Raw genomic sequence first — 14,566 nt, 5'->3', positions numbered from 1 at the left:
ACTTCTGAGCACAATATATTTGAAAATATAACTAATTAAAATAAATAGTTATTGGCTCACTGTGTATATTTTCTTTAAGTGTCCACTCAGTTAGCTTACGCAGGTAAAATTCCTAGGTGCAATAATATATTCCAATACCTGGTCTTAAAAACAATACTTACAAAACTACACCAAGTGAAGGAACTGTCGACAACTAAAAGACACTTTAGTGTAACCTTAAAGATCTGAATACTACAATAAATCTAGACCACTAGGCTCTGGATCAGAATCACCTATAATGATTTGATTATTTACAATTACTTTTATCAAGTACTTATAAATCTCAATCCACTTCAATTTTTAAGGTGACCTCAAATTAGCAATTTGAATAGTTCAATAAATTATAGTCTTCGTGTGGTAAAATGCTTTTAGTTGATTTATGGTTCCACACCCACTTTCAATATTTTGATCCATGGAGTCAGGAAAATAATCCAATAATAGAACAATAAATCATAAAGATGGAAGATGATTTAGAGTAACTACAAGTTGTACCAGGTGTCTCTGGAAATGGGCCACAATTCTCTTGAAATGGACCACAGATCACATTCTTTGCCTATTTTTGTTTTCGTTTGCTCAGCAGTGAATTACTCAGATTCTATTTGTAATTTGATTATTGTATTCAAGATGAATAATCAGTATAAAATAAAGGTCTCACTGACCACTTCTGGTGCAAATGGCCACCCAATCTATGTAGTACCAAAAACACACTGAACCTAGACCTATGCATTGAAGTGCATTATTTGTGTGTACTCGGATTTAAAGTAGTCAAAATAAGCTGAGAATGTGTACTTTAAAATCATATTTGTAATTTACTACAAAAGTGTATGAATATTGTTTACATGTGTAAGGAATTGCCTCCATGCTGTCAGTTAGCAGAAAAGGTAATAAAGAGTTGCGCTTTAAGAGCATGATACGCCCGTTGCCCTATTAACTTGTCCTTATGCTTTTAATGAATTGATATAATCAACTAGAAATACTGTGAGCCCTGTCAGATACCCTCCACCCCCAAAAAAAGTCAATAAAAAATGCACAAAAAATTTGGCACTATCAAGGCTACCTCAAATTTAACTAAGTTTGTTGTCTTGATTTTCACTCATAAATTTTTATCTTGTTCAAAATACACATTTCTGACAAGGTTACCAAGTAACTTTCACATTTATTAGTCGATCAACCCAACAAATGGTTCGTTTTCAAAGATTTTTCAATGAATAAATTTCTTTGGCAGTTTCCGCCCCTTTTTTTTTCAAGTATAAAAATTCACACGAAAAAAAAAATCTGAAATTTATAAAAATCGAAAGGGAGCTTACATCAATAGATATGAACAATTCACCAAAGTTTCATAAAAGTAGATGAAAGAGATTTTGAGTTATTGTCCGAAAACTTGAAAATCCCCCTATTATTAAGTAAAAAAAAAATCATAATACAGTAAACGAAAAATCTGAAATTTATAGAAATCGAAAGAGAGCTTACGTCAATAGATATGAAAATTCACCAAAGTTTCATAAAAGTTGGTGAACATGTTTTTGAGTTATTGTATTGTGTTGACGACGGACGGATGGATGGACAAATAAACAATGGTATACCATAATACATCCTGTCTTAGACGGGCATATAAAAACGTAGATTTTCAGTATTATTTATTCAAGTAAATTTTGTGAAGAATTTCTACAATAATCGTACCATTAGCATAATGATTTTGAAAGCCTTATTTTCCAAGCTTTGCAATTGTATGCAACTTTAAGATGTCATTTGTCCTAGGGAATTCATAGTGAAACTTTGAAAATTACATTTTTAACTTGTAAAGTAATGAATATGTTAGAAGTGGTCAGTGAGACCAAATTCAGAATTGAGTTATCTCCCATACAACTGATATTTCTATAATTCATTTTAAGACGAAATTCATATATAGTGTGAAGCTAAGTGTTATATAGAAAATAAGTCATAATCTACATAATTCAATTTTATATTACAAACTCTTCCTTGATTTCTTCTTTCTTTAATAAGCAGTTTGCAATTCAAACATCCCATCCACATGTTAAGGTTTTTTATACCCAGCCGGTAAAACAAAATATTAATTAAGATATATTATGCCAGAACAGACAGACAGACTTACATGTTAGAAGTGAGAGCCATATGGATGGACACAATCAAAGCCTTTTGAGCTTTAACATACAATAAAACAAATAAGTTTAGGGTGTGGATCATGCTCACTAATAGATAACTGACAAAACTTAGGTCAATTCTCATCAATTACAAAAAAGCAATGCCAAATTTTCTTAGCTGTTCACAATGGTTAAAAATTAATTGAAAAGTGAAATTGATATAACTTACATACTGATCCCATTCTTAACTCCTCAATGGACAGAAATATTAAATTATGGAAGAAATGCTATAAATTTACAGAGGCTCAAGTGTGGCACAATAAAATGGCATTGTTTACAATTTGGTAAGTTAAACTACAATAAACAGATAAAGGTATAAATAAAATTATTATCAAATAAGACTCATCTTCTAAATCAAAAGAAATTAGATAAATTTACAATGGATTCAAATCTTACTGCACACTGGAGAAATTTAAAGAAAAAAAATGATAGCATGTATTTTTTCAATTCCATTTTTATTCACAAATGTGAGTGTTAGCTACAATGTGTAACTTTAGCTACACTGTCATGTTTATATTAACAATGATAAAATTAATATACAAAATGTATATTGCTATAATTTCAAGTATGAACAGGTTTATACACCTAGACAACTAGAAGCCTTAAAATGAATTAATTTGGAAATGAAAAGATTATGAATGGGTGATTGCTATGTAAACTCAAATGTAATTACAACTACCACACAGAGAGAAATTAAAGATTGCCATATATTCCCAACTTGTTGAAAAGAGGTAGGGTAAAAAACACAAATTGTGTTTAATTGAAGCAAAATTTCTTTCCAATTTATCCATATTTCGATATAAACCTTCATAACTTGACTGTATTTTTCATATCAAAGTTCACCATGAGCATTTTTTTTTTACTTTTTCAAACAATGTGAAATTATGCCAAATATTATTGACCCTTGACAACAAGTACTATAAAAACATCTAAGAACAAAAACAATATCATGCATATTTAGAATTATAAAAGTGCTGTTTTGAATTATCTTTTATAAATATAAGGGATTGATAATACAAATCAATCAAATGACCATATGTCATCATAAACAGGTTGTTCTTCAAAAATAGGGGGTAGTCTTAAAAGGTCAAGTATAGTGGTAATTTCAGTACACACTCAAAAATATTAATGAACTCTCCTGCTTTTGACATCGTTTTGCATTTATTTAAACACACGATAGAAGCGTTTGTTTAAACGCACGCTAGGAGCATACATTTAAATGCACGATAAAAGCGTTTGTTTAAAAGCACGATAGGAGCGTTCATTTAAACGCACAATACGAGCATTCATTTAAAACGCACGACAGAAGGATTTGTTTATTTTTCTACTTTCATTATTTCCTTGATTCAATTGTTATTTTTACATTTTCGTTCATCTATCGTATGTTTAAATGCACGCTGGAAGCGTTCTTTTATCGTGCATTTGGTGAGTGTTTAGCGTGCATGCAGGAAATCTAAACGTCTCAAGGAGTGTACCTGTGTCAAAGCCGGAGATGTAACTGCATTCACAATAATTGCTCCTGTCTTTTTGGAATTTTTAGCTCAAATAAAGAACTTCAAAAGATGTTGTGAAAACAAAAACTTGGCAAATCTCCTGCTTTGAAGAATACCATACAGCATTTCAGTACAATCATAAAATGTAAAATGTGATCAGAATTGTACTGGAAGAATTTATTGAATATGAAAAAAAAATACAGAATAAAAATGTTCAAGGGAGATAACTCAATACATTTTACTTTGTTTTTCTCCATTTTCCATACCAGATAGGAATATCTTGAATTTCAATAACATTGAAAAAAAAGTGTAAAGTGTATTTCCTTGTTCAGTTCAAATATATACCTTCTGAAAAAAAAATACCATAGAAAATGATCTGTACTTGTCAATAGATAGCAGATTTTAAACATCAGGAAGTTAAAATTTAAAGTCCTAGATAAAAATTTGTTTATGCATCCTTCATATCAAAGAAAACCACAATGAATCAACATTACTTTATGACTATCTATTACCATGAAGAGAATTCCAAAATAAATACCTTGAATGAACACCTGTGAGAATTCAGGTTTTTTGTATACAATTGTCTATAGATATTTTAGTTATCTGAGGTATTGACCGAGGGTAAATATTGAGCACCCCGGTGGCCAACAGTAACTATTTTGATTATCAAACTTTAACACATTTGAACCGTTTTATGACACAATCAATGGTAGAGAAGTCCAAAAAAGTTCAAAATAAAACTAAGGTTCTGATATGCCAGAGGCTTAAAAATTCATCAAAGTGGTGAAAAAGGCTTTCTGGCACATTAATTTCCTCCAATTTTGCTAATGAGCTGATGTCATGTAAGTGGAAAACTGGCCATAACAGTTTTTGTCCTCAATAATCTCTCATGCAGCACCTGCTCACGTTAAATATAGACCAAGAAAAATTATGATGAAACCATTTTACCCTGTCTTTGAAATGACAATAATCAAACTCTAAATGGTTGAGCATAGTAAATTTTATTCTTTTTTTATTATTTGCTTCTTTTCAATACTCTACAAAAACGTCATTAAATTGACTTAAAACCTGTCAGTGAGCATATTAAGACTGACAAGATCAGACCAGTTACTTTTATTATATGGACTAGTCTTTACCTACAAACAGACAGACAAACTATAAAAATGAATACACCTGTTAAATTCATTTTTAACACTACATAATGCTAAACACTAAAATTGATACCCCCCTCCCCAACCAATATGCTCATTTCAGAGAATCAGCCATTATTAGCAACTGAGAAAATAAAAAATATTTACAGTAACTTGTAGTTCCATTGATAAACAAAACAAAAACATACATAAAGTAACATTCAATGTTAATTCATAAAAAGAAAAAAAAAACTTTTTCCTAACTTCTGCTAACAAAATACAGGTACATGTACCTATAAATATATCTACCAGATATGAATGGCAATTCGTTTAAATCATTGATCTTGCCTGAAAAATTATGCAACTACAAATTAAACTACTGCAATATGTTTACATAGTCTGTCGCCTGCGGTACATCATCCATCATAAATATCTAAATATGTTTTTTTTTTAAATTGTTTGCATATAAATTTTACCTAGGGGAAGAGTTGTGTCAATGACTGCCAATACATTGGCACTATAGAAGGCCTGTAACAGTTGGTGCTTTGGGACCAAATATAAATTGCATTTTGGAAGAAAAACAAATTTAAAAGTTACGACTTTCCAAATAAGACAGTTTAGTAAATGAAAGAATTCAAGGGAGAAAGAACAAACAGTCATACAAATAAAGACGAAAATTGTATATTAAATGATTTTTGTATCCAATACATTTGAATAATGGTGGCTAATTATTCCAATACTATGAAAGCTTATTCTTTAGTCTTAAACTGGTTTGTTAATTTAAATTTTTTTTTTTTGCAAAATTCACCTAAATTAGGGCCAAATTTAAGCAAATTTCATTAGATCATATTAATTTTTTTTCTGATCTTTTAAAATGTTGGCCAACATCTGGCATTGCAAAAGTCTCTGGCATGTGAAATTGATCTCCAAAGATCCAAATTAATTTGTATTAATTGACACTTCTAGTCACAGCTTACATTATAATGTATTTAATTTCATTTGTTAAAGGGAAGATGTGAGCCCATACTTGTTAACACTCCCACAAAAAAATGTTAGAAATGTCGAAAGTTCTTGGTTAAAATAACAATATTTTCTGTGAAAAATTCTACTTAATTAATCTATCAAAAATTCGTTTTTACATAAAAATCTCCCACACAATACAGTGTCAATGGGGGAGAATCTCCGACATTAACTATTTAAAAGATGAACAGGTATGTTATATTTGTACAAGTAAGAATTATTACCATCCCACCCTAACCACAATTTCCATGTCATATTATTTGCTACTACTTGATGAAAATAGTGAAAGTTATACACTGTGAAGTTCAACATGTACTTAGTTAACTGTACCGTATGATACGCTATAACACTGTTTGACAATTATTGTACAAATTAGAATAAACAGGGTTCAGAGGTCAGTTGTAATGATACTTAATCATGTTTGTATGAAAGTCATATAACTCGAAATATATGTTTTCTGCTCTAATCATCAAGTCATTAACTATACATTCAGGTAACACTTCAGCAAATCTGCCTCACACTATGTAAAATTTATCATTTTCTTTGACCTATTTAGTTATACAGTATCTCTGAACATCTAAACAGAGTAAAGTTTCCTTAAAAGTTCAATACAGCTTGACGGCACTGCCTAATAAAGGCTTTACGGAAAAAAAAACTCTCTTAAAATTTTCCTTTATCTTTAGAAATGACACTTACATATAAACAAAACTTCCTTGACATATTTTATTTATACAGTATTAGTGAACTTATGGAAATAGTTAATTAAAATTTAATACTATCAAAGGGGGCTGTAAAAATCAAGTTTAGATAAAAACAACACTGCAATAAAGCATATGACTTGCCCATGTCCCATTTTCATGTGTTTCAATCCTGTAATAGTAGAAAACAACAAAAAAGGTTCTTCATTCCATTAAATTAATATTTTACCAAAAAATCACAAATATTTGCATTATTGCAAAATATGTAGCTGGACATACAGATGGACAGACAACCATGCAATACATAATATGTTTGTCAAAAGGAACGTGTATAAAAATCATTTTTAATGTACATCATCAAAAACATTTTGATGAGGGGAAAATCAAAGTGGGATCCAGTAAACTCAGTTATCATGTAAAAATAAATATAAGGCCAATATAAATAATAGTCTTGTTTCCTGCTACCAGCAAAAAAAAAAACAACAAAAATAGGGTAGGTAGGTAGGTAGGTAGGGAAATTATTTTATTTTTCAAAAACATTTTACATTGAGTAAATGGGGAAATAATCTTGCATTTACCTGTGCTTGAGCCAAAATTGCCATAACTGTTTGGGGTCAGGAAGCAGACAATTTTTTTTGCCTAACATGAGGCTCTTTAAAAAAATGATTAATAGAGTAAGTAAAAATACTTACTTAATGTGTAAGACTTGGACTGTCCTTTCCCCATCTTGTTGTTGATGTATAAGTTAACTCCCTTTCTTTATAAATTATGACATCCTCTTTAAGATACACATCAGATAAGCTTGTTAATTCCAAATCATATATCCTGTAATAAAGCAAGTAAAACTTTATACACTTTCATGTAATATAACAAGTATGTGTTAACCTTGAGAGTGTTAATGAACGTTGCTTGTTGAACACATGGTAATAGATATCACCAATGTAAGAACTCAAGTGATATAACTTATTTTTTTTTATTTCCCTATTGACAAATGAATTCTTTACACAATAGTCATACAACCACAATACATCGACTCTTATTAACTTATAATTATACATCATTCTGACCTTTCAAGTAACAAGAAAATGTCAGAAATTCTTTAAAAAAAAAAACAGGATATAATTTAATAATTTTACCTTTTATGGATATGACAACTAGTTCTACTAATGTGTTATACCTATTATGAACCTGTGATATTGAATCAGCATTCAAGGGATCAAATTAGTGAAGGTCTAAAACAGAATTTTGGAACAAGAAAAAAACCAAGGTTTCTAACATGCAACCATAGAAACAGATGTCTTATATTTTCTATTTGTACTTGAACATCCATTCATGGAGCCAACCTGAACACATACTGCATTTTTCATTTTCCTTTTGACTTATACAATACACTTGTTATTAGACTGACAGCAAGTCCTGATGCAAAATACACTTACAGACCAATGACTCTAATTTGTGTCTAATGTAACTTATAATTCTACTTAAAAATTAATATTGTTAATAAGTTTTTATTTTTAGTTTTTCCCAGTTTCTTGCACTTTGATATTAGAGATGTTGTGCTAGTTAGTATTCATGGATAGATGGACTCATTTTTTTTTATCTCAGTTTTGTTAAATTTTACATCAATCACTGACAGAACATCCTTCTACATATGTTTTTGTCCTTGAAAAATATTACATAAGATCAACAATTATGGTAATATTAATAAATAGGTGTAATTCAAGTCAATTTATAATCAACAAAAAAAAAAAACTCATACATATGTACTAAACATAGATAAGTAATAACTACAAGTGATATCAATGTGATAATAATTTGACACTGTAAAAATTGTACCATACCACAAAATATTTTCAGAGCACAAAAGCCAAGTGCCATGCCTCAACTGATGAACGCCTCATATGTTTGAGACCTTGCATGTAAACTACATTAAAGAGATCTGAAAAGAAGGGTGTTATAGCACTTTGTTTTTTTTGTTTTTTTTTTTTAAATTTACAGTCACTGTTTCAGACTTTCACAAGAGCTGTAACTAAAGTTGAGCATAGTTAATAAAAGTAGTACATGTATCTTCAATGGTGAAATGTCAGAATCAATGACCTTTACCATCTCCATAAAAATACAAGTGTTTTATGATGATCAGAACCATGATTTAAAGTACCAAAAACAGACTTAATTCTTTGAATTAAGGCTGGTCAGTAAAAACAAATACTATCTTTAAACTAGACATACTGTAAGCAAGCTCACAAAGCGAATATCGCCTTCTTAAAATAAAGTAACAACTTAAATGTAAAACCCTTTAGTTCAGTTATCTCCCTTTGCAGTCCTCTGGCAATAACTGTATTCCTTCATCCACATCTATATACGATGTCCAACCTTCCTATAAAATTTTATTGAAATCCCTTGAGTGGTTAAGGACATAAGACAAAAAGAAATGAGAACAAACTGAATGACAGACAGACATACAGACACACAGATGGGGTGATTCCTATACAAAATCAACGACTGAAGTTTTCAATGCTGCTGACTATCAAATATTCCCTGTCATCGATTTTGGCTTACTTTCAATATCCGATATGGCATGAATGTGATATGCTCTAAAATTGGATGACTTCTGCTAGTATCTTGGTTCCCCTGATATGATTGTATACTCTTTCTTAACTGTGATGACCCAAATGTTTTCAATCAAAACAACTGGTTACCCAGTACCAGATTAAACAACTGGCAATGGCTATATATAGATATCTGGGTCATGATAATGTGTATGACCTGTATAGTCAATTGTAACAAGCCCCTGTGTTTGAAAAGAAAACTGGGTAATAATCCATAAATTCAATGCTAACCGATCATTTCATCTTTTAATATAAATTTCTCATTATCATACAAGCAAAAAAAAATTAGACAGATATGTGTAAAATATTTTATAAAAGAGGTACATTTCAGCGATCTTTGGGTCGCTTATTGATCAGGGAACCAGATTTGGAACCAGATTAAACAACTGGCAATGAGTAGTCATAGATATCAGGGCTCTGCTAATGTATATGACCTATATAGTCTTGTAATGAGCCCGTGCCTGAATCGTAAATTGGACAATGTTCAATGTTATCCGATCATTTCATGTTAACTTCCCGTTCTCATGCAAGCAAGAAACACACGTAGAACACGTGTATAATATTTAAGAGGTACATTTTTATCCCGTATGAAGCTAGAACTATGGCGCTATGACAGCATAAAGTGGAGTATAAATATATAATTCTGCAAATCATATCCCAATATATATTACTGAAATCATGAGTGCAGGGAGTCGCTAACAATACAATGTATTAGCAACTTAGCAAAGATAGCTGATGCAGAAAAATTTTGGTTTTTTTTTTACTTATTACTTTCTACATTTCATTATAAAACAAATAATACATGAGAAACAATTTCAATTTTTAATACAAATTATTCATAAGCCACTAAGTTATCAGTATTTCACCAATCAAGAAACAGAAATATAATCAAAAACATCAAGCTATTTAAACAGGGTCAGTTAGCACATTATACATATACCATCCTTCATAATATTTAAGTTCTGCAGATTTCTTCAAATGTAAGAACATTTTCTTATACACCCCAACCCAAAAATCTTGACAAAAACAAACAAAAAAACAAAAAAAAAAACAAATGACAACACAATTTTGTTAATTTATACCTATCAAAATATCCCTTTCATTAATTTTGTTAATTGTTCAAACGGAAGCATCCAACAGACCTGTACATAAAGAAATGATTTGTAACCTTTAGAAGTTTCAATTTCTTTCTTACACAAATGTTAATCATACTTACTATTGCATTAAAGTGTCACAAACATAAATAAACTATTCAAAGGGACTGAATTATATTGAAATGTTAAAGACGCTAATGGCTCAATTAGCTCACATTACTGGTATATAAATGTCCTTACACTTTGACCAGATCCAAGTGTTGAAAAATGAACCTTTTTTGTAATGAGTTTCTAAACATAAAAGATATTTACACAGAAAATTATCACCTATAACAGGAAATGTGATTGTTCAACATGTACAACTTAGAAGTACCACATTCTCAGTACAGGCCCCTTCTAAGTACCATGCTTATTTTCATGAACATGCTATTAGTTTATAGGAACAGATCCAGACATTTTGAAAAGGGGTTAATTTTTCCCAAAATTTTGTACAAAATTAACATTAGTTAAAGGGGGGTTCCAACCTCCTGGAACTGCCACTCCGTGGACTAGCAACTGAGTTTATTAATGAACAAATAAGACGGGTTGAAAGCAGTTGGCTTTAAATAACTTAAAATGTTACAAATATCAGCAACAAAATGTGAGAAATCAAGCAGCCAAGTAAGGTATACTTCAGGAGGCAAGTGGTGCCCAGGTCTGGTGGGATTAAAACATTTCCTGTCAGTCTGAGGTTAATGCAAAAATAAACTCAGGGTTTGAAATTACCCGATGCCCACTTGTCACACGTGTCAATGGCCCCTGAAATTTGGTGTGAGCTACTAAAACTTCTAGTTCAGTGATTGTAAAAAGCTATACATGTTGGCAACCAAAATTTAACCAATAGGCTGCCAAGCCAAAATTTGAAGTTAAAACCCTGTTAAAACTCAAGCTTCCTAAGAAACTTGATTTCCATCAAATCCTCCATAGATTATGTAACTAAACTTTATTTATACATTATTTTTCTGGCCGTATAAGGCTTTTATTGTTCATTGTCCTGTTTTTTTTCCCCATTAGTTTAGTCACTTGTTCAAATCTGTGCAGGAAGAAGATGAAAAGATTGTATCTTAAAAACATTATATAATTTATTGCAAAATATGTTTTGTTAAAATGCATCAAAGAATATCATTAAAATTCAAAAAGATCCTCACAAAGTTATTTCCATTTGGTATGATATGTATAGTATATAGTTACTAGACATTGAATTATCCCCAGCTTAGAAAGAGTCAATCATGATGTCTGACAGTTTGTACATCTACATTTTTTGTTACAGTTTTCTCTGTAACTACATGTACATATTACAGCCACTAGACATTTTGACAGAAGCTCTAAATTGGTATGCCATATTGTGGTATTTGATATCATACCGGAGCAACATCAACTTCTTGTTGAACAATCCTGACTATATGGTTACTGTGGTCTGGAGCAGGGGGTATATTTTGGTGAGCTTTGCACACAGTTTTTCTAATTTGTAATAGTAGATTTTGTTCATATTTACGATACACATTTACAGAGAGAGGGATAACAAGTACTGTCTTGAACAAAAAAAGATAGCTGACACAGTAAAATTTGTTCTTTTGACTTTTTCTACATTTCATTCAGGAAATAACACATGGCATGCAATTTGAATTTTCCATAGTTTTTTTCAAATGCTACTAAGTTATCAGTATTTGGCCAATCCAGAAACAGAATCATGATCAGGTGACTTGTGTTTCTATGGAAGAGCGTCTTTAAGGTCAAAGGGTTCGAAGCAAAACTATATGGACTGCGTTGGAAAAACCAGGGGACCATGCTTAGATACATAAACATAAAACAGATACATAAAACTAAAAGATTCTTAGATCAGACTTTTAAATCTGGTTCAACACCATTGTAAAATGGTCTTCAGAGATAATGCTTAGGTCTCATTGTCAGGTGATGTTGATGGCTGAAATGAGCTCTAACAAAACAGAACTCATAAAACACAGAACTTCTTACAGAGGTTGAAAATGAATACCGGTAGTCGTAGAGCCCATGTATTGCTACCAATTATGTGATGAGGATAAAAGAACAGTTGTTACATGCCTCCTCCGTAATTCAATTCACCTCAGATAAAATCTAAAATAGGAGCTGCACATCTTTAATATGTAAATATTTTGATAAAATTCCATAAAATTCCATCGAAATAATGTTTAAGAGAAAGGTACAACTATGTGTTCAAAAGTGCAGACTTGAGTATGATACAAATATCACTATTTACACCCCTTTTTTTTCTCCTTCATAAGTGCGGGTATAAAATTAAGTCTGCAGTACATACAATTACATAAATACAGAATTTTCTGTTTTACCTAAAGACTACAAAGTCAGTGTACTAATATATTAAGTGTCAGTCTCTGTAAGAATCAGACAGTGGATGGAACATGTTATGAAAAAAAAACCATTTATAAAGTTTACTTTGACCATTTGCACCACCAGAATCAAGTAAATCAAAGTGCTGTCAGTACTGGAGGTTTTTGACTCTTGTGAAAATTGTAGCATGAACAAAATTTTGAAGATTACATGATGTAAAATACAATTGTGATCATACTACTTTTGCATTTTTCATATTTAATATCAAGAACTATTTTTTCATTAATACGTATAAACAGGATGTCAATCCACACTTCTGACCCAACACACAAATACAAAACTTTTTCCTAAATTTTTAAAACTGTCCAAAAGTTAATATGCATTAACATTAAAAAACTACAGTAACAGATTGTTAATTATACAATGAACTCAATTAAAATCATACTCGTGCAGGTCCGGGTGTCAAAAGAATAGGCATGCAGCAGCGCTAAGCTTGTCGTAAAAGGCGACTAAATAGTGCTCAGAACCCTAGCCGGGGGCTAGGGCACTTTGCCAACAGAGTAACTGAGTTGTGTGCCCCAGGTGTTGGAATGGGGTACCCCTGGCGTGTAACATGCTGGGGTTGTCAGGCTATAATACGGAAAACCTGACCGCAAACCATAGTGGTGCACCGTGTTGGGAAAGATGCCACGTTCCTCGCAATTTAAAGAACCCTGCTGTGGTATTCGATAGGAGTAGGAACCTTTGCGCTCCATCATAGGAGGCTAAATTGCCCGACCCTGCCCATCCCTCCCTTTCATCTTGTGGCAATCAAATGTGTCGACCCTGTTATCCTTGTGCCCCATCCTTTTTTTTTCATTCCATCATTTCATGTTCATTTTGTCATCCATTTCATGTTCATTGTCTGAATAATATAATAAAAAAATTACATTTGGACTATATTTTTGTGTAGTGTTCAGAAATAGTAGGGATGTTCCAGTAAATGACCGGCGACATAAGGTATTTTGACAAATCGAAAACCTAAAAACACAAGATTTTCCATATTATTTTGGTAAATTGAGTTATAATTTCATTGAAATGCACTAAAAACGTCAAAAACTTAATTTTTCTAACATTCTATTGAAAAATTTCTAAGCAAATCCAAATAGTGGCTATTCAAATAGAGAGAGCATCCTGGAGTGAAATTAATATATATATCATCTGATCAGTGGGGTTTTGATATGCATGTTTCTTATTTTTCCCAATTTGCCTGATTCTAAAAACTAACACTTAAGACTATCAGCTTTCAGATTTATGTTTCCTTTCCAAAGCTTTGATTTTCTAATAAAAGTCAATTGGTTTTTTTTATTCAAGAACACAATGCCAATTTGACAAACTAGGTGCAATAGAGGAGTCAGTACATCAAGTGCTTTAATGCAGTAAAGAATGACAAAAGTATTTACTCAAGATCTGAAAAAAGTAGATATATTGAAGATCAAATGCAGACTGAAAGGAAGAAATGTCCAACAGAAAAAAAAATCATTTTTAAGGTATCATATTATTTCCTTTTTTTACCCCCAAACAAAGTACAAATATCATCAATCATATATGATTGAATTTAATTGTCATTTTGTATCAATAAATAACTAAATTAATTCATAACAAAACAAATCATACCTTGATTGGATAAAATGAAACACTAGCTGCTATACTTCCTGACACAAACCTTTGTTAATCACAACTTATTGCCTTCAGTTTTATTTTCATTTGTTACTCATACAAACCAAGTACATTTAAGTGTTTCCTATATCGATCACTCCTACTAAGAGTCAGGCAATACAGACATAGTTCATTTTAGGGTTTCCTATATCAATCACTCTTCCTAAGAGTCAGGCAAAACTGACATAGTTCTTTTCTTTATCAATCACTCCTCCCTCCTAAGAGTCAGACTATACAGACATAGTTCATTTTAGGGTTT

At 31.3% G+C, this 14,566-nt stretch overlaps 1 protein-coding gene across 6 annotated transcripts in view; it reads right to left on the bottom strand.

Annotated features, from left to right (window-relative positions):
- LOC148608238 (apoptosis-inducing factor 3-like) overlaps positions 1-14,566 on the bottom strand; it is a 43,926-nt gene that overhangs the window by 18,971 nt on the left and 10,389 nt on the right. For 4 of the 6 annotated variants that reach the window (XM_088546510.1, XM_088546508.1, XM_088546507.1 and 1 more), the window contains one exon: positions 7,235-7,367. In XM_088546510.1, the coding sequence (XP_088402636.1) occupies positions 7,235-7,268 (34 nt within the window). In that variant the 5' untranslated portion in view covers positions 7,269-7,367. Of the gene's footprint in view, positions 1-7,234; positions 7,368-14,265; positions 14,420-14,566 lie in introns of those variants that run through there. The other 2 variants (XM_088546506.1, XM_088546511.1) reach the window with 1 other exon arrangement.

Source organism: Perna viridis, chromosome 9, assembly GCF_037379345.1.
Source record: "Perna viridis isolate PV_CMFRI_1.1 ecotype Kerala chromosome 9, ASM3737934v1, whole genome shotgun sequence".
Taxonomy (NCBI): Eukaryota; Metazoa; Mollusca; class Bivalvia; order Mytilida; family Mytilidae; genus Perna; species Perna viridis.
Note: the sequence above shows the minus strand (reverse complement) of the source record. Positions and strands in the feature narration are given on the sequence as shown.